The sequence below is a fragment of the Culex quinquefasciatus genome, chromosome 3, assembly GCF_015732765.1.
Source record: "Culex quinquefasciatus strain JHB chromosome 3, VPISU_Cqui_1.0_pri_paternal, whole genome shotgun sequence".
Lineage (NCBI taxonomy): Eukaryota > Metazoa > Arthropoda > Insecta > Diptera > Culicidae > Culex > Culex quinquefasciatus.
Window position 1 is genome coordinate 166,511,033 of NC_051863.1, and position 18,965 is coordinate 166,529,997.

An 18,965-nucleotide genomic window follows, 5' to 3' on the forward strand; every position below is an offset into this window, starting at 1 on the left:
AGCCCAAGGAAGGTTCTTACGCTAACTGTTTGACACTTTGGCCACTCTGGAACCGATTCCGGAGCATCGGCAAATTGTATGGAGAAAGTTACGTAAAATGAAATTTTGATCACAGGAGGCTGAATAAGCAAAAAATAAAAAAAAAACGTCAACAAACGAAAAAAAGGGCAGAACGAAGTTTGTCGGGTAAGGCTTGTTTGTTATAAAATTTTGAATTTAAAATTCAAGTTTTTGCAAAAGCACCTTAAACCAGCAACGTTTATCTTATTCAGACTTGTTCAATTCTAAAGAAATTTACCTGCAAGTAGAAACACATACGAGTGCAACAAATAGGTATCTGAAAACAGCGTATGTACAATTTAAACCATTTAAGAATTACCTGACGTCAAATGGCCAACGACACACTATTCTACTTGCTCATCCAATGTGCCCTACCTAATTGTGCTATAAAATCAGTTGAACAACCCTTTCTGCTCATCACAAAGCACGAAACCACGATCAGTACAAGTACAAGTCACATCCAGCCACAAAGAGGATGCCGTCGATTGCTACCGTTCCACAACAAAGACCCAGAATGATCTCCCGAGGTGTCGTAACCAGCCAGGATCGTGCCAAGAAGCGTAAATTCCTGCACAAGGTCATCCGACGATTGGTGGAGGTTCCAGCACAAACTCAAGCTCAACAAACCGATCAGCAGGCACCATGTTTGGAGCAGCAGATCACGGCGGACAGCCCCACAGCCTTCGAAGAGGACGAATTGCTCTACCCAGTGATGTCTTTGACGGAAGACTCCTCCGAAGATGCCAACTCGCGGGCAGACTCCGAAGACCTCCACTCAACGTCACTCAACTTGTCCAAAAGTTCCACGAGCAGCTCGCACAAGCGGCGGCTTGACCGCGTCCCGGACCGAATGTCCCAGGTGTCCGAAGCCGGCCGTTCCGAGCTGATCATCCCGGTGAGTTACAACAGTCGCATGGCGCGGGCCTACCCGAAGGAGCAGGTCGAGTCGAGGAGTCCGGCCGAACGGGAACGGCGCGAGAAGAACACACTGGCGGCGCGACATAGCCGAGCCAAGATGCGTGCCCTGGACGAGTTGCTGCACAAGGAGGGCCAAACGGCGAAGGAGGAGAACGCCCGGTTGAAGGTCGAGATTGCGGCTTCGTTTTCTTACGCAGGACTGCTGATGGAACGGCTGGGAATGCCGGCTGTCGGGGTAAACTTTATGGACGTGTGGGACAGCGCGTGGCAGGGTGAGATGGGAATGATCAGGGGTGAAGGGGTAAAGGATGAGACTGCGGATAAGGAGCGGAGCGCGGACGAAACCAAAATGGTTGAGGATGATGAAATTGAAGAGTGAATTGTAATGTTTTGGTGAATGTTATTTGTAGTTCCTTATCTTTATGCAGTATTATGATATTATTTTAAGCATCAAGTACGATTGTACTTTGATACAAGAGTAAAAAGTGTAAGTTATATTTGATATTTTTATAAATATATGATGGTACAAAAAACAAATGTGTTATAAATGGGAGGTTCATTCTCCATCAACACACAAGAAATCGGAAAAGTTGAAAGGGTAATTTTGGCCTACCAATCCGTCACAAAGTCTCGTGGCATTGGGGCGATACTACCCTTTTATTTTTTTTTCTTGATTTTACCCGTTTTCCAGTGATTTGTAGGCCGAAGCCGTGATGAGATAGAAATTGGACGTCGATGGGACTTTTGTGTAAAATTGGACGATTGATTGCGTCTTCAAAAATCCGAAAAAAAATTAATGTCTCATCGAAAACATACTTTTCCTTTTTTTCATTTTTCGTTACAGTCATCCCACATATTCGGAACACCCACAAATTCGGAACACTTTTATGATAATTTGTCAATAGCATGCCAAAAGTAGCTTTTCTGTCGACCTTACTATTTTTAGAACCTTCATTTGGACATTATCTTGCTATTTCAGTAATAAAAGTAGGACTTTTTGAACAAAAAACTTCATTCTAAGACTATTTTGTCCAGAGCAGCAAAACACTGCCTCGAAATGGCCTGTTTCATAATTGTGGGATGTTATTGTGCCTCCCACAATTGTGGAACACATGAATTTAACTGATATTTTCACAAAAAAAAGTTATCAAACCATGTATAACACATCACTAAGCTTGAGTTTCATGGGTTTCAGTGTGAGAAGTCATTATTTGGTAATAAATATGTACTCCTGGAGAGGTTCAAAGTTTGTTTACATTCGTAAGAAAAAAGTGTTCCGAATTTTTGGATTTTAAGGGTCAAAGTAATTCTTCAAAAACTTCATATAAAAGTTAAAATTTGCAGATGTTCGATACAGCATTCGAAAGATCGCAAGAAAAGCTTTCAAATGAAGGTGAAAGCGAATCATTAAGTTCAATTATCGATTTGCAATGATTTTTTGAACATTGGCCGATCTGGAAACCGTTCCGAATATGTGGGATGACTGTACTCGACCGTTAAAACTTTTTGGAGCATGTCAGTTTTTTGGGAAGTTTGATGTTCTTTTGGAATCTGCAATTACCTAGAAAGGTTATTTTTTCCAGTTTTTTGTTACTGCAAGGGTTATTTTTTAGAGTATACAAAAAAACTAAATTCCTAATTTTTAAAATTAACTTTTTTCAAATTCTTGAATTTAAAAATTTTATACAGTCCAGACTCTATTATCCGATGTCTCGATTATCCGAAGTTTCGATTATCTGGAGGTTTGTATGGAACTTCGGATAATCGAATCAGGCCATTTCTAATATTTTTCAAAGTTGTTTTGCAATCATTAGTTTCCAAAATGTCCATGTATTGACGAACATTTTAATGTTTGCGAGAAAAAAAGTTTTTGCGGTGCTGTACATTGTAATTAATTTAAAGTTCAAACTATTTTTAAAGAGCCCAAACATGCTAAATATGTGTAGAAAAAGAAGGGTGACCACTTAAATCAAATAGTATGCATTTCTTATCTAAAGAATGATTAAAAAAACTCTTTATAAACATTCACAAAACTCTAGAAGTATTTAAAAAAAGATTGATTATTTGCATAAAAACAGAAATTCAGCACTAATTATTTTGACTCAGAATAGAAACATAAACAATAAGTCTTTGAAAAATAACCGAAAGTTTAACAATACTTATAATTTAAATGTTCAATGTCCAATGTTGTTAAAATTGGTTTTTGATGCTTCGATTCAACTGGAAATTTAAAAAATATAAAGATATCTGAATTTAAAAATTTATTCTTAATATTATTTTGATATAAATCAAAGAACGATTAAAACATGATAGCTGTGATAATTCATTCAAAGAATAGAGAAAAAATATCTAGGAATTCGTTTAAAACATGGTGTTACCCAATTCTTTTTTTTAAATTTTGTATTTAAATTAAGATTTTAAATTGTGTTGATTTATCTAGCTGTCAGTATTAAACTGTTTTAATATTATTTAATGATAAATTCAGTTAGATAAGATATAATTCAAACAAACTATTTATATTGAAATGATTCAATATTTTTTTCATTTTTTCAAACATTTTTTTTTTATTCAAAACGAACAACGATTCGATTTTATTCAACATAAAAGTTTTCCAATAACTGGGGAGCAAACTTTATCTAGAGTAAGATACTAATGAATTTAATTGAGTGATTTTTTAATTAAAAAATTGTGCAACATATTATTATTATTTTTACGAATTTCCGACTTTTTCCCGATTTTATCGGTTTCCCGACTTGAGTAGCTTCCCAGAAAAAGGCATTTTAGATTATTTTCTGTTCATAAGACTTATATTTCTTTCGACTTTTTCAAGTTTTCTTTTTTACCCCCGGATTTTTCGAATCAATTATAAAGGTGGCGACATAAACTAAAAAAATACTACTTATAAGAATTTAAGAGTTGACACATTGAAGGATTCCATTTTTTATTTTTGAGTTTTATAATTATTGAAATAAAAAAAATGTATGGGTTCTTGGTTTATAATTGTATTATTTTCAGTGCTTAAATTTTCAAAACTTTTTTTCGTAAAATCGCGATAACTCGTGATGTTTATAAGCCCTTATGTCTATATATTAAAATTTGTGTAATTGTCTGCTCTACAACTTTGTACAATATTGTTACACTCTAAAAAAATATCATTGCAAAGTTAGAAAAAACACGAAATTTCAAAATGAAAATTTTTGTTCTAAATGAAAAAAAGACCCTTCTGGGTCAATGTAGATTCGAAAAGTACATTAAATTTCCCTTAAAATGACATGTTCCAAAAAATTTTACAGTCGAGTAACGGAAAATGGCAGAGTTTTTAAAACTTTTTTAGCATTTTTTTTCGATGAAATATACGTTTTTTCGGAATTCTGAGTACGCCATCAAATCGGGCGTCTAATTTTACATAAAAGTCCCTTTGACACCAAATTTCTGTCTCATCACCGCTTCAGGCTGCAAATTATTGAAAAACACCTCTTTTTTCGCATGTTCAAAAATGGAAGGGTTCGTACCGCCCCTCCGTCACGAGATATAAAAAAACGGACCTCGGATTGTTGTTGATCAGGGACAACAGTTACCCCTTAGGACAAAGTTTCACGCAAATCGAAGAGGGGTCGGGCAACTTTTCCCGATTTCGTGTGAGTTGGTAGAGAATTACCCATATAGTGATTATTTTTTCATTTCAATTTACTATTTCTGGACTCTGAATTCAGAACCAACATTAACTGTTCTTGCCCCAAAAGTGAAGGACACCATCTACCACCTTATGTAAGGTACGCACTTCGGAAGTAATCGGTCAAGAAAAATTTCAAATGGTCAGCAGCGGTAGCGAAAGCAAGTCAGAGAGGGTGAAGAAAAGCCCCAAGAAAACATTCCCTCTCTTTTGTTCTGCCGTTCGTAAAGCTGTTTCTTGACCCCCTTTCATTTGAAGAGCATACCAGCCCTCAAGATTTGAATGTTTTTCTAAAACAAACATGGCCGCCAAATGGTCGATTGGGGATGATGCCTTCCAGAGCCTTAAAAGTACACAACAACCAAGGAAGTTGTTATCATCTTATCAAAATAATGTAAATCTTACGGATTCTATCCTGCAATAGTCTGATTGTTAAAAATAGTCAAACTTTGTTGTAAATTATTAAGTAGAAAGTTTTGTTGAATTTGGTAGTACCATGCTTCTCCACCGAAATAAGTTCTTCCCAGTACATTTTGCTGGAGACGCACAGTGCTTTATGTTGAGTTAATGTACCGAATTCTGAAAAATAAAATCCAAAATATTATATCTAAGAATCCAAAATTCACCGTTTTTGGATATGTTAAGTATACTCAGCTATGTTTTCAAGATGTCTCAGTACTTTTTTATTTCAAGCCTAACGAATCACCTTCCTTTTGAAACGTGACGAGTTAAAATTGGTTCAGCCGTTCGGGAATTATGGTCATTTGAAAAAATGTAAAAAAATGAAATGTTTTGGACCACTTAATTTTAGATGGTACGCATGCCAAATTTGAGACATACCGGAGCACTGTTAGTCTGGACCCTGCTGGTTATACAATAAAAAAAAATCTTAATTATTAGCCTGTGAAACAGCTCTAAACAGTCATGATTGAAGGGTTCATTGGGACGTTCGGATAATCAAAACAACAAAAAACACTAAAGCATTTCAAAGTCAGCGCATTCAAGGCATTTAATCGTAAATACAACTAAATTTACTTAAGATAAAGTATCGGTTAATATGCTTGATGGCCACGATTGGCGATGGAGGACGCTTCCTACGAATAATTTGCGCTCAAAACAAAAAAAAATCCTATTCAAATGCGCGGTGCTGTGCTTTATGCTGCTGGGAGATTATCGTTCTAATCACGGAACTCGACGGCCCGCTTCTTAAAATCATACTGAATACGGCCCCGCCGATGACGACGACTAGAGGGTAAGCTGGGTGGTATTCTCGTCTCTAAAAAACACTACAAACTACAATACACTATAGTTGCCTTACCGGGCCTTGTTGATGCGGGTGATGAGCGCGTTGACCGCGGCGTGCACCCGCAGCAGCAGCAGAAAGCCCAGATTCAGCCCGATGAACGCGATGTAGCTGCCGATGCCCTCGTAGATGAAGCGCGGCGCGAAGATCTTCCACACCATCAGGTGGCGGCAGTGCATCGTGCACGCGAACATGGCGCAGAATATCTGGGAAAGAGATGAGATTAGAGTTGTTCCAACGAGAAACGCTAAAATTAATCTTACCCTCACTCCCTGAATTAGCAGCAGCTGGCAGCCGGTCTTGAACACGGTCCCCACGAACAACTTCTCGTTCTCGTACAGATTGATCTCGCCCTTGGTCACGTCAAAGTCGATCGCTTTGCGGCGTCCGGACGTCGATTCCTCATCTCCCGCCTCCTCGTCGTTCGGTTTGTTCACCGTTACGCTGCGATACTCGACGTTTCCGGCGTCTGTTTTGCGGGAGCTTTTGGGAGCTTTCGGCTTTCCGCCGCCACCACCACCTCCGGACTTTTGGTAGATCTTTTGCGCCAACGATGGCCACATTGTGTACACGCAGAACGGAGTGAAGATGATCAACGGGAAGAGCGTCGACAGAAGGAACGTCACGGAGAAGGTGTTCAGCAGGACCAGAATGGCCGAGATGACGTTGTTGTTGTCGTAGTGCCACGTGCGGCCGACAAACGCCGCGTTCCAGTCGATCTGGGACATGGTCGGTTGATGCGCCGTGGCGTAGAATCCAAACTGCATCAGGATGATCCACGACAGCAGCGTCGTCATGGTTGGCTGCAAGCAGCTCAGCAGGTTCGTAGAGTTTTCGTACTGCAGAATCGACGAAATAATTCCGTAGCAGATCGTAATGACCAAGGAAAGAACCAACCCAGTGGTCCCATGCGATCCCAACAGCAGAGACATCAAAATGGTCAAAAAGATCCCCACCCCGATAAACACCGAAGAGTAAGCCGTGGCGAGCCCGCACACGATCGGAACTTCGTCCGCCGCGGCCGACGGATTCCGCGAGTTGAAGTTGCTCCGCAGTTGGCGGAAAATCTCCGGCGCGACGTTCCGGTCGGATTGCAGCACGCTCATGACTTCCTTTCGCTTGGGCAGGACGTAGATCAGCAGGGGAGAGAAGGCGAGCACGGCGATCTGGAGCAGCAGCAGGCCGTACACGACCCAGGCGAGCGCGTCCAGGTGGTGCTGGTTGATGCCTGGAAGAGGTTTGAGGAATATGAAAGAATAAATACATTTCAGGTTTTTTCCCGAATTTACATCACATCCCTAGTTAATATTCAATCAAATAATTCGCCCTACAGCATTGCCTTGGCGTTCTCGATTTCAAGATTCCTTCTCGAAAGTGTCCGAAAGCTTGATTGTTGAGGCAATCGCAAACCTCTTTTTACATTCGAACTAACGACCTTTTGATTGTTAGTTCAACTGCCTACCAGCGACTTCACCAGGACAGGACCTAGGGAGACGACTCCTACACCTGGATTGAGCTAACGACCTAACCCTTTGAGGTTAGACCGGGGCCAACATTTACTTCCCTGTCCGACGGAAGGCGTGGTCAGACAAATCTTGTCTCGAAAAATGCCACCGGGACCGTCTGAGATCGAACCCAAGCCGACTGGGTGACAGGCAACCACGCTTACCCCTACACCACGGCCCCGGCACTTAAGTGATAATAATAGAGCAACTCTCTACGAAATCGGCCGGTTTCGACCATTTTTATTTTTTATATATTTTTATTTGACTTAAACTTTGTGGGGGCCTTCCCTATGACCAAATAAACTATTTTGCGTCATTGGTTCACCCATACAAGCCTCCATACAATTTTGGCTGCTGTCCATACAAAAATGGTATGTAAATATTCAAACAGCTGTAACTTTTGAGTGAATTTTCTGATCAATTTGGCGTCTTCGGCAAAGTTGTAGGTATTGTTGAGGACTTTTGAAAAAAATAGGTACACGGACAAAAATTGCAGATTTTTTAATCAACTCTTTTTTCACTACAATTCAATTTCCCAAAATACGTATTTTTTGATTTTCGAGATTTTTTGATATGTTTTAAGGGACAAAAATCCACAACTTTTGAGCCATACAGAAACATGGTCAAAAAAATCTGCCGCCGAGTTCTGAATTTTTGAAAAAATTGTGATTTTTGGAAAAAATCGAAGTTTGACATTATTTTTTAATGCAAAATTGAATTTGCAATCGAAAAGTACTTTACAGATTTTTTGATAAAGGGCTCCGTTTTCAAGATATAGCCACCGAAAGTTTGATTTTAGCGAAATATTTGCAGTTTTTCAATTTTTAAAAATAGTGACCATAAGTGACCGTTTCTGAATTTTTTTTTGAAAAGTTCAGAAAATTTGCTATAAAATTGTCTAAGAGACATTGAAGATTGGACCTCGGGTTGCTGAGATAGAGCCGCTTTATGAAAAAGAAACACGAAAATTAAAGTTTTCTTAATCTCACCAAAATAACCCACCATTTTCTCATGACGTTTCATGATTATTTTTTTTAAATCAAGACTAACATTTTAAAAGGGCCAAGCATTGAATATTACGCCCATTTAAAATGCTAGTGTTGATTTAAAAATTTTCAAAATATTTTTTCGAAAAGATCGGAAAATTTCACGAATTTTTCACGTATTGAAATTGAAAATCGGACCATTATTTGCTGAGATATGGCCGTGAGAAAATGGTGGGTTATTTTGGTGAGATTAAGAAAACTTCAATTTTCGTGTTTATTTTTTTTTAAGGCTGGTACAAATATTTTTAAAAGTTTTTGTCACCCCCTCCCCTTCAAAATTGGCCCGAAAAATCAGGGGGCAAAAAAAAATATTTTTACAATAAACTTCAAAATTTCAATGAAAATTCAAGTGCAACCAGCTGAAATCAAATTAAAATACATTCTTCTGCGTTTAAAATCATTTTTAGCATGTTTGGGTTTATTAAAAAATCTAAAGATTTTTGGAAAATTGTCGATGCAAAATCTTTTTTTTCGATACAATTTTTGTTTTTGTCAGATCTTAGATTTTTAGAAAACTAATGATTGCAAAACAACTGAACTAGTGTAAAATGCATTTTAAAACACTTTTTGCATTTAAATGTGAAGACTATGGCTTGTTATTTAAATGTTTATATTTTTTTATTTTTTTTGCCCCCCCCCCCCCCCCTTGACCACGGCCAGGGCCGAGGGACAAAAACTTTTTTAAATATTTGCATCGGCCTAAGCGGCTCTATCTCAGGAACCCGAGGCCCAATCTTCAATGTCTCTTAGACAATTTTATAGCAAATTTTCTGAACTTTAAAAAAAAAAATTTTAGAAAAGGTCACTTATGGTCACTATTTTTAAAAATTGAAAAACTGCAAATATTTCGCTAAATTCAAACTTTCGGTGGCTATATCTTGAAAACGGAGCCCTTTATCAAAAAAATCTGTAAAGTACTTTTCGATTGCAAATTCAATTTTGCATTAAAAAATAATGTCAAACTTGTTTTTGCATGAAACTTCGATTTTTTCCAAAAATCACTATTTTTTCAAAAATTCATAACTCGGCGGCAGATTTTTTGACCATGTTTCTCTATGGCTCTAAAGTTGCGGATTTTTGTCCCCTAAAACATATCAAAAAATCTCGAAAATCAAAAGATATGTATTTTGTGAAATTGAGTTTTAGTAAAAAAAGTTGATTAAAAAATCTGCAATTTTTTTCCGTGTACCTATTTTTTTTCTCAAAAGTCCTCAACAATATCTACAACTTTGCCGAAGACACCAAATTGATCAGAAAATTCACTCAAAAATTACAGTTGTTTGAATATTTACACACAATTTTTGTATGGACAGCAGCCGAAATTGTATGGAGACTTGTATGGGTGAACCAATCACACAAAATAGTTTATTTGGTCATAGAGAAGGCCCCCACAAAGTTTGAACCAAATCAAAAAATACAAATAAAATCCATTTCCGGTTTTGGTAGAGAATTGCTCAATACACTTTTTTGAAGTTGGATCTTAGATAGGGTATTTGTCCCTATTTTGGGCCTACTAAGCCAAGCGCACTTTTAATTTTATGTAAGTAAGGCTGCTATAGGTATACTTATATGTTTTGATTTTATAATTTTTGATTGAGTTTTTGATGATTGTTTTAATTAAAACTTTTTTTGCTAACAGAAAACTTTTGTTCAAAAACCAGAATGTGATTGAAAACAGTTTTTGAAATTAAATATGTCTTTATTGAACATTCTTATAATAATTACATTTCTTTTACATGATAAGTGGTATGGCCTAATGCTCTTCATCTTTGTTGTATTTTTCGTTTTATTATTAACTGATCACATTTATTTATTTGCTTCAAATTGTTTTACATTATTGCATTGAATTGAATACATTTGGGAAAAAGAAAAAAAATCACTTTAACAGCTAATCCTAACCTAAAACTAAAAAAATAAATCCATTGAAATATTCAAAATCACTAGAACGATTAAACTACGAACTGTATTTTAAGATAAATCCTCCAAGCGTTCTTACTTGTTCCGCACGAGTTTTGCAACCACGCAGTGTTGTTGTCATCTCGATGAAAATGTTCAGAAGTTCTTGTGGTGAAAACAGGTCACTGCTGCCTTCATCCGTTGATGCTGGTTGGTTTTCCCTCGGTTGCTGACTGAAGCCAGGAGGTGTTGTATTCTCTGCAACTTTTTGCCGCTGATTCAACGGCAATGGCTGCAGATTTGGAACCACTCGACCAGATCCCGCTCCTGGTGACGCCAAAGCAGGAAAATCCACGTCCGTGAAAGTTGGTGGTGTTTTGCGACGATTTGGTTGGTGCCTCGTCGTCGCTTGCTGCCGAATTTTTACAAACTCAGCTCGTTTTGGGCAGCTCCGATTCTTGGTAGAATGGTCGCCGCCGCAATTGAAGCATTTCGCATCGATGTTCTCGTTGATTGTTTCGCAAGCTTGAGTTTTGTGCTCACCTCCGCAGGTTGCACAACGACTCTTGATGAAACAGTTCCTTCCACCATGTCCAAACTGCAAACAGTTCGAACATTGCGTCACGTCACGGTGCACTGGACGATAACGTTCCCAAGTCACGATGATGTTGAAAATTGCCCGAACTGCTTTCAGCTCAGAAGGCGTTGTCGATCCTTTCTCGAGATGAACCAGGTACAGTTGATCACGATACTTGATGTCCTTGTTGTGTCTCGTCATCTTGAAGACTTCAATCACGTTCAGCTTAAGAGATTTGAGCTCTTCTTTCAGCACACTCACATCCATGTCATACAGGCCTCGGAGGACCTGTTTCATGGGGCGTTTACCTGGATCGTCATGGCTGTAGTATTCAATCTTGGTGTTGTTCAGGAAATCCCGAACGTAGTTGTAATCCTTTCTGGTAGGTAGCAGAATTTGGAGTCCATCAGCACACAAGCGAATGGAAGCTCGTAAAGCACCAGATTTGATAAACCCGGTCAGCCACTTTCGCACCGAATCCGATGACGATGTTTTCACAAAAATGGGTGGCAACTTTTCCCGTCGTTCAAATTCTTCCTTTTCGCTCACGTCCACAGGGAGGGTAGCGAACTGGTTTCCAGACGGATTTTGAGCGTCCTTGCTCAAACTGCCTGGCTTTGCAGGTAGCGCTTCGGCATTCTTTAGCTTCTTCAAATCTGCCGATCCTGCTGGTGAGGACCGCCTCTTTTTCTTGCCGTGAGGCATTTTTGCACTTTTTAAGCACTTTTCAGGAGCTAAAATCCAGGAGTACCTCACTGAATGATGGTCCACAAAGGAATGATTGAAAACAACGAATTTCGTCAACAAGAACAAGTCAAATATTTTTGGAATTGACTTAAAAAAAAATGATTAAAGTACAAATCTGTAAAAGTTATCAAAAATATAAGTATTCTATATTAAATCATAACCATTAGTCATAACACATCATTTTTTTTGGATATAGATTATGATTCTGAGTTATGACCATCTGATTCAGCAGTTTTTGTAAATTTTAAGAAGAATGTCATATCACCGAGCATTTTTTAAAGCAACACCGCTGAAACTGGAATAAGAAAATTTCCCAAACGAAAAAATAAAAACAAGAACAAGCAAACAACTCACCTTTGGTATTCGTCCGCGCCAGCACAAAGTGTCCACAAGCGCAAGCCGCCCCGACGGTCGGTCCGTACCGCGCCAACAGCACGTTCACCCCATTGCCCGTCAAATTTCCACACGATCTCAAATACAACCGGGCACAAACGACGTACAACACGAGCGCGATAACCGGCACCAGATCCGGTCCCGCTTTGCGCCGTCCACCTTCCGGGGCTTTCACCAGGTAGTCGGTGCAGTCACCCTGCTCCTCGCGACACCGGAAGTACCCGCCGGCGATGCGAACCAGCGCGATTCCGAGCAACGCCAGCGCGAGCAGTTTCACGAAGGTGGACTTGGAAAGGGCGGACCAGCGCAGTGCGGATATTTTGAAGTGGCTGTTTTTCTGGACGTTGTAGATTGCGAGCAGGAAGAAGCCGACCAGCACGTACGAGAGGATCTTTTGCTCTTGGACGATGAAGCTGTTTGAGAAGAAGACGCACGTGGTGAAGGCGAACGAGATGCGGGTGATGAAGTTTTTGGAGCGTTTCTGCTGGCTGATGTTTTCGGTGATGTTGGTCCAGTTTTTGATGATTTGGACGAAGAGGATGCCGATGGAGGCGACCGAGGCGAAGAAGAGCGCGCCGTGTTCGGCTGAGGTGAGGCCGAAATCGCGGTGGAAGAAGAATCCGGACGTTCCGGCCATGAACGTGAGCACTACGATGTAGTAGATGGTGGTTCCGTTGAAGATTTGAGCGAGCTGGTGGGCGCTCGAGTTGGCGATTAGCATGAAGATGCCGAAGCAGCAGAGAAAGGTGACGAGCAAGCCGTGGGAGATGAGTTGGGCGTCGAATTTGACCCAGATTTCGCGGCAGCTTTCGAGGATGTCTTTGAGGTAGTGGCGAAGGTCGCGGGAGAAGCTCTGGAAGGCGGCCTCCGTGTAGACGGTGTTGACGCGCTGCGTGAGCATCAGGAATTTGTTGTCCAGGTCGTCGAGTTGGTCGACGGCGAACGTTCCACGGTTTGCTTCGGCGTACTGTTGGAAGTAGTTTTGGATTTGACGAGCGTTCTGCCAGAGGTGGAGCAGGGCAAGTTGGTAGCGCAGGAAGGAGTCTACTTTGACGTCGGGCAGCAGTTGGAAGTTGATCTGTCCTAGGTTTGAGTAGGGAACTGGAACTCCTAGCAGGGTTGAGAGCAGTGGAACCAGGTCGATCTGCTGAATTGTTTTGTTGTACTCGTCGTACTCTTCACTCAGCAGTGGGGCTCCTTTCGAGTACATGAAGAACAGTGCGTTGACCTCGTCGGATGTTTCTCCTCCGTGATCACCGGTTTGAGTCATTCCGTGATCTCCAATAATCACCAAAGTAGTTTCGTCGTCCATTTGCTCCGTTACGTTCCGAATGACGTCGTTCATTTCCTTCAGCTTTCGCTGCATCTCCCCGTGAAGCGGTCCGTACCGGTGGCCACAGTGGTCCACACCCAAAAAGTGCGCCACAATCACGTCCCAATCGCTCTTCCCGATCTCCTTCGGCAAATGTCGCTCAATCGCCGAATCAACCGTGTCCAAGTCGTGAATGTTGAAGCTCGGATAGTCATACTTTCGCTTGAACCGGCCCGGAAACAGCTCCGTCCACGTGCTGTCCCCCAGAAAGATCGTCGACAAATTGTGCCGCTTCCACTGGTCCACCACGTTGTCCTCGTTAATCTCCGGCGAGGCAAAGTTCGACCCGATGTCGATAAACGTCGGCAAACTGCCCGTCGTCATGGCCTTCAGCCTCTGCAGCGTCGTTGTCGGTGGGTCCGCCACAAACTTCAACCGACGCGTACGGTCCGGAAAGCGGTTCCTCAACTCCTCCAGCACCGGCAGTCCATTTTGATACGGCAAAGGATCCTTCAGCGAAGAATCAAACTCCCCAAAGTCGTACCTCAAGGCATCAATGACCAGCAGAATAACCTTGCCCTTCCTTGGCATACAAATCCCGGCCGACTGGTTCACATCCCGCAGAATCGATTCCACCTTGCAGGAACCCTGCAACCAAAAGAAAAAAAATTAAAACCATCTTATCTCCCCGCACCCACAAAAAAAACATAAAAAATGATCATAAATCTTACCCCATCACCGTTATCTCCACCGCCGGTGCCGCACCGGATGTCCTCGTACCGGACGCAACTGCTGTAGTCGGTTTGCGCAATCCGCGTCAGCAGAAACCCCTTCGAGAAGAGGTGAATTCCGGCGCCCAGAATCGCCGACAGCCACACGAGCACAAACACAAAGTTCCACGATTTGGCCATTCTTCGAGCTTTCACTTAAAGGCCCCCTTAGCACATTGTCTTCTTGAAATAGGCGCGATCGCAGCACGACTGACTAAACCGCGACGGCTTATCTAATAAGTGATAATTTAGATAAATTAAATTGCGGCCTGCGGAGCGAGCAAAAGTTGCTCAAGAAAAAAAGGGCAGCGCTGCGCGTTGACGAAATCGATGCAAGAGTGAGCTGTTGTTTACAAAGTTTGCCGCGTGACAGTTCTCGCACACAGCTGACTTGGAGGTGGATTCTGCATGGGGGTCTTTTTCGAGTTGGAGAGCACAGGGTGGTTTGTAAAGTTTGTTATTAACTTTTGTAGACGCTTTTGTATTTTAAATTAAATTTTTACAGCAGTCCAGTTCTGGAGTTTTTTTTGAAAAGGTCCAAGAAACCAAATTTCCAGTTTTTGCTTTTTGAGTGTTTTTGAAACCGCCTCGAGTCAGGGGTATTAAAAAACACCCAAAAAGCAAAAACTTAAAATTTGGTTTATTGGACCATTTAAAAAAAAAAAAAAAAAAACTCCAGAGTTGTATTGCAATCAAATCAAAGTTGCAATCATTTTTTTCTTCAATATAATATAATATATTATATTATAAGTATTGACATTTTTGCCTATTTATAGCACTTCTATTTCCATAAGGGTGCGTTCTTTTATTATGTAACGCAGTTGGGGAGGCCATTTTTTTCGCCGAAATTTGAAGGCAACATAAACTGTACCGTAAAAAAAATTGCACCGATCTAAAAAATACTTAAAATCAAGAAAACTTCGGAATTTTAGAATTTAGAAATTTCATAACGTTTAACAAAATTAGGTTTTTAAAAATTTTAAAATCAAATGAAGTTGAGAAAATAAAAATCAAATTATAATGTTAAAAAATTAAAATAAATAAGAAAAACTACCTCACTCCCGCTTTAAGACGGGCTTCGCTTAAAAAAATCGCCAAAATTCTATTTATCAACCAATTTTTGATCTTTCAAAAACATTTAAAAGAAGAACTCTAAAAATTTTAGAAATTTTTAGGGTTCGAAGTTTTACTTGCTTTATGTGACCTTGCCATTTTTTTGAAAATGTAATTTTTTTAGGTGTCAACTTTGGCGTCTGCAGTAATTTTTGTAGTGTCCCGTACTATGCCTCTACGCATATGTTTTACAATTTAAATTGCAATGGTGCCATTCTACAGCAGAAAATGTGAAAAACAAGCAAACATCTGAAAAAGTGACTGTATAAACATGAAAAAATAGATAGGCAAAATATCATGATATCTGGAGTTTTTTTTTGAAAAGGTCCAATAAACCAAATTTTCAGTTTTTGCATTTTGGGTGTTGTGGGTCCCGTGGCGCAGGGGTAGTGGCTTCGGCTGCCGATCCCGATGATGCTATGAGACGCGGGTTCGATTCCCGCCTTATCCACTGAGCTTCTATCGGATGGTGAAGTAAAACGTCGGTCCCGGTTTCTCCTGTCTCGTCAGAGGCGCTGGAGCAGAAATCCCACGTTAGAGGAAGGCCATGCCCCGGGGGGCGTAGTGCCAATAGTTTCGTTTTTTCGTGTTTTTAATACCCCTGACTCAAGGCGGTTTCAAAAACACCCAAAAAGCAAAAACTGGATATTTGGTTTATTGGTCCTTTTAAAAAAAAACTCCACATATGAGGTAGTAGAATAGACCAAATACTACCAAAAATAAACAAAATTAATGCAAATTAAAATACTAATAATGAAACAATAAAAACATAAAACTAGAGAAATTAAGGTTTTCGTAAAATAAAAGTTTCCCAAAATGACCTCCAAAACACGAAAAAAATGTTTTTTTTTGAAAAAAATACATTTTTTTTTGTTTGAAAAAATGGCAGTAGAGAGTTCCTGTAAAAAAATTGAAAAAATAAAAGAAAACATAAAAATAAGATCCAAATCTCTATGTAAATTTTTATTTACAGCGGTAAAAATATGATTGAAAACCATTTCCGAAAAAAATATTATTTTGATGCAAAAAAAATTAAAAAAATGACAAGACAACATTTTACGATGGATAAACTATGGTACCCTCGGAACGAGCTGTCAAGTAGGATGCTTTCTGTCAAGAAAAGTTGCGTTATTTTTTTTTTAATTCTTTGTGGTCGTACAAAGCGTTATTGTACTCAGAAAAATAAGCTTTATCGTTGTGTACAATAATATCACCAATTTAAGCCTTATTTAAGACCAATTACACAAAGGAGAATGGGCGAATTTGGTCCAAGGATGTACACGAACGGGACCAACTTTTATCGAAAGATCTTACCGAGACATGAAAAAAAGTCTTCTGGACCAACTCTCTAGACCCCGGGGTTCAAAAGTTACAAGCTGTTGAAGTTTGAGCATTTTGGGTAAACATGTATAAAAAATTGTATTTTTACTATTTCTAAAATCATTGATAAAATCTCTATTTTATTATGGATTTCGATAATCTTGACTTCATTCGACGCGTATCTGCAAAAACTATGACTTCTGATATGTTTTAGCATGATTGAAACATGAATTCTCTTGTTTTTATCCTCTTGCTCGTTACGGCGGTAGATCCACCGGTCTTAACTCCCAGGAGTTCTCGGATGACTCAGAACATCCCAATTAGTTGTTACAACATTGCACTGTAGCCTTCCATACACACTGAAGCAGTCTGGGTAGGATTCGGTTTCAAAATCTTGAAGTTTCGAATTGTTTCTATGGTATGCCTCTTGCACAAACAGTTCAAACGAATAGAAACAAGAGAATTCATGTTTCAATCATGCTAAAACATATCAGAAGTCATAGTTTTTGCAGATACGCGTCGAATGAAGTCAAGATTATCGAAATCCATAATAAAATAAAGATTTTATGAATGATTTTAGAAATAGTAAAAATACAATTTTTTATACATTTTTACCCAAAATGCTCAAACTTCAACAGCTTGTAACTTTTGAACCCCGGGGTCTAGAGAGTTGGTCCAGAAGACTTTTTTTCATGTCTCAGCAAGATCTTTCGAAAAAAGTTGGTCCCGTTCGTGTACATCCTTGGACCAGCTCCCATACAAATTTGCCCATTCTCCTTTCAAAATTTCACAAAAATAAAAAAAGAATAAAAATAAAAGCAGATCTTTCAAAGATTTAAAAAGTTTGAAAATTGAAAAAAAAATGCTTCATTAATTCAAAGTTAAATTAAATAATTCAAATAACAAGCCAGATTTTCAACATTTTAGTTGAACGCTGAGAAATGCATCTTAACTTGTTTTCAGCTGATTTCACCTTTAATTTAATTGAAATTTGTTTTTTTTTTTTGAAGAAATATTGTTGCTCAATGATGTTTTGGACCGTTTTTGTAACTTTGAACAAAAAGTTTAAAAAATATTTGCGACAGCCCAAACAAGATTTGAAACAAAAAAACAAACTTCAGTAAGGCTAACGTGGATTTTTTAAAGTTTATGTCCCTGGACTAGATACCATATATAAATAGGCGACATTGGTCGCTGGGTTCCAATCGCGTGACAAGGTCGTGCAAGGTTAAGGTTGCAATCTGTTTAAAATATTTTCGATCGAAAACCCGAAATTTCCTAAATTATTTTTTTTCGTTACTTTTGTTAGTAATTGGGTATTAAAGCCCTATGTATATATTTATGTACAACGGTAAAAAACACGATAAAAACCATGTCTGATTTTTTTCATTTTAATGCAAAAAAAAAAAATTGACAAGACAACATTTTTTCGATGGATCAACTATGGTCCCCGAGCTGTCAAGTAAAACCTTTTCTGTCAAGAAGGGCCGTCAAATCATTATTATTTCAATTGATTGAAAACCCCGTTTTAAATGCTTTGCGAACGTACAAAGAGTAATCGTACTCAAAAAATAAGCTTTATCGTAGTTTTAAACAATAATATCACAAATTAAACTTAAGTGTAGGACCCAATTATGATAATTATAAACAGTAGTTTCACAAAAGTTACAGTTTTAAATATCTTCTTTCCCGGTTAACAATATTTTAAAGCGATTCCAACCTTAATTGCAAGGCCTTGCCACTCGATTGGAACTCTGTTTTATACAGCTCGATTGGAACCAGGGTTGCCAGGTTGCCAGATAAATCTGGGAATGCCAGAATTGTATAATGTCTGCCAGAATAAAGATTTACCCTTCCCTGTGCCAGATAATGACAGATTTTGCCAGATTTTTCACTTTATGCCCAATTTTGAACAACGTTTTGATTAAAATGAACGAATTTAGCTGAAAATTAAAAAATAGATCATGTATTTATTAAAGAAAAAGCAAATACAACATTTTTGAGGCCATACAATCAGTCAAACCATCTGGATTCAACAAAATTTTGAATTAATTTATTTTCTCCCTCCCCTTCAACATTCAGAATTGTTAGATTTTTGTCTGCCAGATTTTTCCAGATTTTAATCGATACTTTACCAGATTTTTCAAATTTTGAACTGGTAACCCTGATTGGAACCCAGAAAGTAACATTTAGCCTCTTTTTACAGGATCTCTACCCTAGACTCAAGTCGAGGCAGGGGCCAAAAAAATCTAAAAAATCGATTACAGAAAAAAAGTGTTTCAAATGCATTTTTCACCGATGCGGTTATTTTGTAATCATTGGTTTTCAAAAT

General features: G+C 39.0%; 2 protein-coding genes across 2 annotated transcripts; one reads left to right on the forward strand and one right to left on the reverse strand.

Annotated features, from left to right (window-relative positions):
* Window positions 1-386: 386 nt before the first annotated feature.
* Window positions 387-1,498, forward strand: LOC6043645. Its single transcript, XM_001861000.2, has one exon. The coding sequence runs from the start codon at window positions 536-538 to the stop codon at window positions 1,355-1,357; it is 822 nt and encodes a 273-aa protein (XP_001861034.2). The 5' UTR covers window positions 387-535; the 3' UTR covers window positions 1,358-1,498.
* A 4,136-nt stretch (window positions 1,499-5,634) lies between these two features.
* LOC6043644 (GPI ethanolamine phosphate transferase 3) lies at window positions 5,635-14,555 on the reverse strand. Its single transcript, XM_038262792.1, has 4 exons — window positions 14,162-14,555; window positions 12,080-14,078; window positions 6,218-7,182; window positions 5,635-6,160 (listed from the first exon to the last, which is right to left on the reverse strand). The coding sequence occupies exons 1-4, from the start codon at window positions 14,339-14,341 to the stop codon at window positions 5,966-5,968; spliced, it is 3,339 nt and encodes a 1,112-aa protein (XP_038118720.1). The 5' UTR covers window positions 14,342-14,555; the 3' UTR covers window positions 5,635-5,965.
* Between the last annotated feature and the right edge of the window lie 4,410 nt (window positions 14,556-18,965).

What these genes read in the sequence shown, in the direction of transcription:
- LOC6043645 (XM_001861000.2), top strand. Translation starts at nt 536, where the DNA reads ATGCCGTCGATTGCTACCGTTCCACAACAAAGACCCAGAATGATCTCC.
- LOC6043644 (XM_038262792.1), bottom strand. Translation starts at nt 14,341, where the DNA reads ATGGCCAAATCGTGGAACTTTGTGTTTGTGCTCGTGTGGCTGTCGGCG. An exon ending in GGCGCGGACGAATACCAAAG is followed by an intron (nt 7,183 to 12,079) that starts GTGAGTTGTTTG and finishes AACCTCTTCCAG; the next exon opens with GCATCAACCAGCACCACCTG. An exon ending in TGCTAATTCAGGGAGTGAGG is followed by an intron (nt 6,161 to 6,217) that starts GTAAGATTAATT and finishes TCTCTTTCCCAG; the next exon opens with ATATTCTGCGCCATGTTCGC.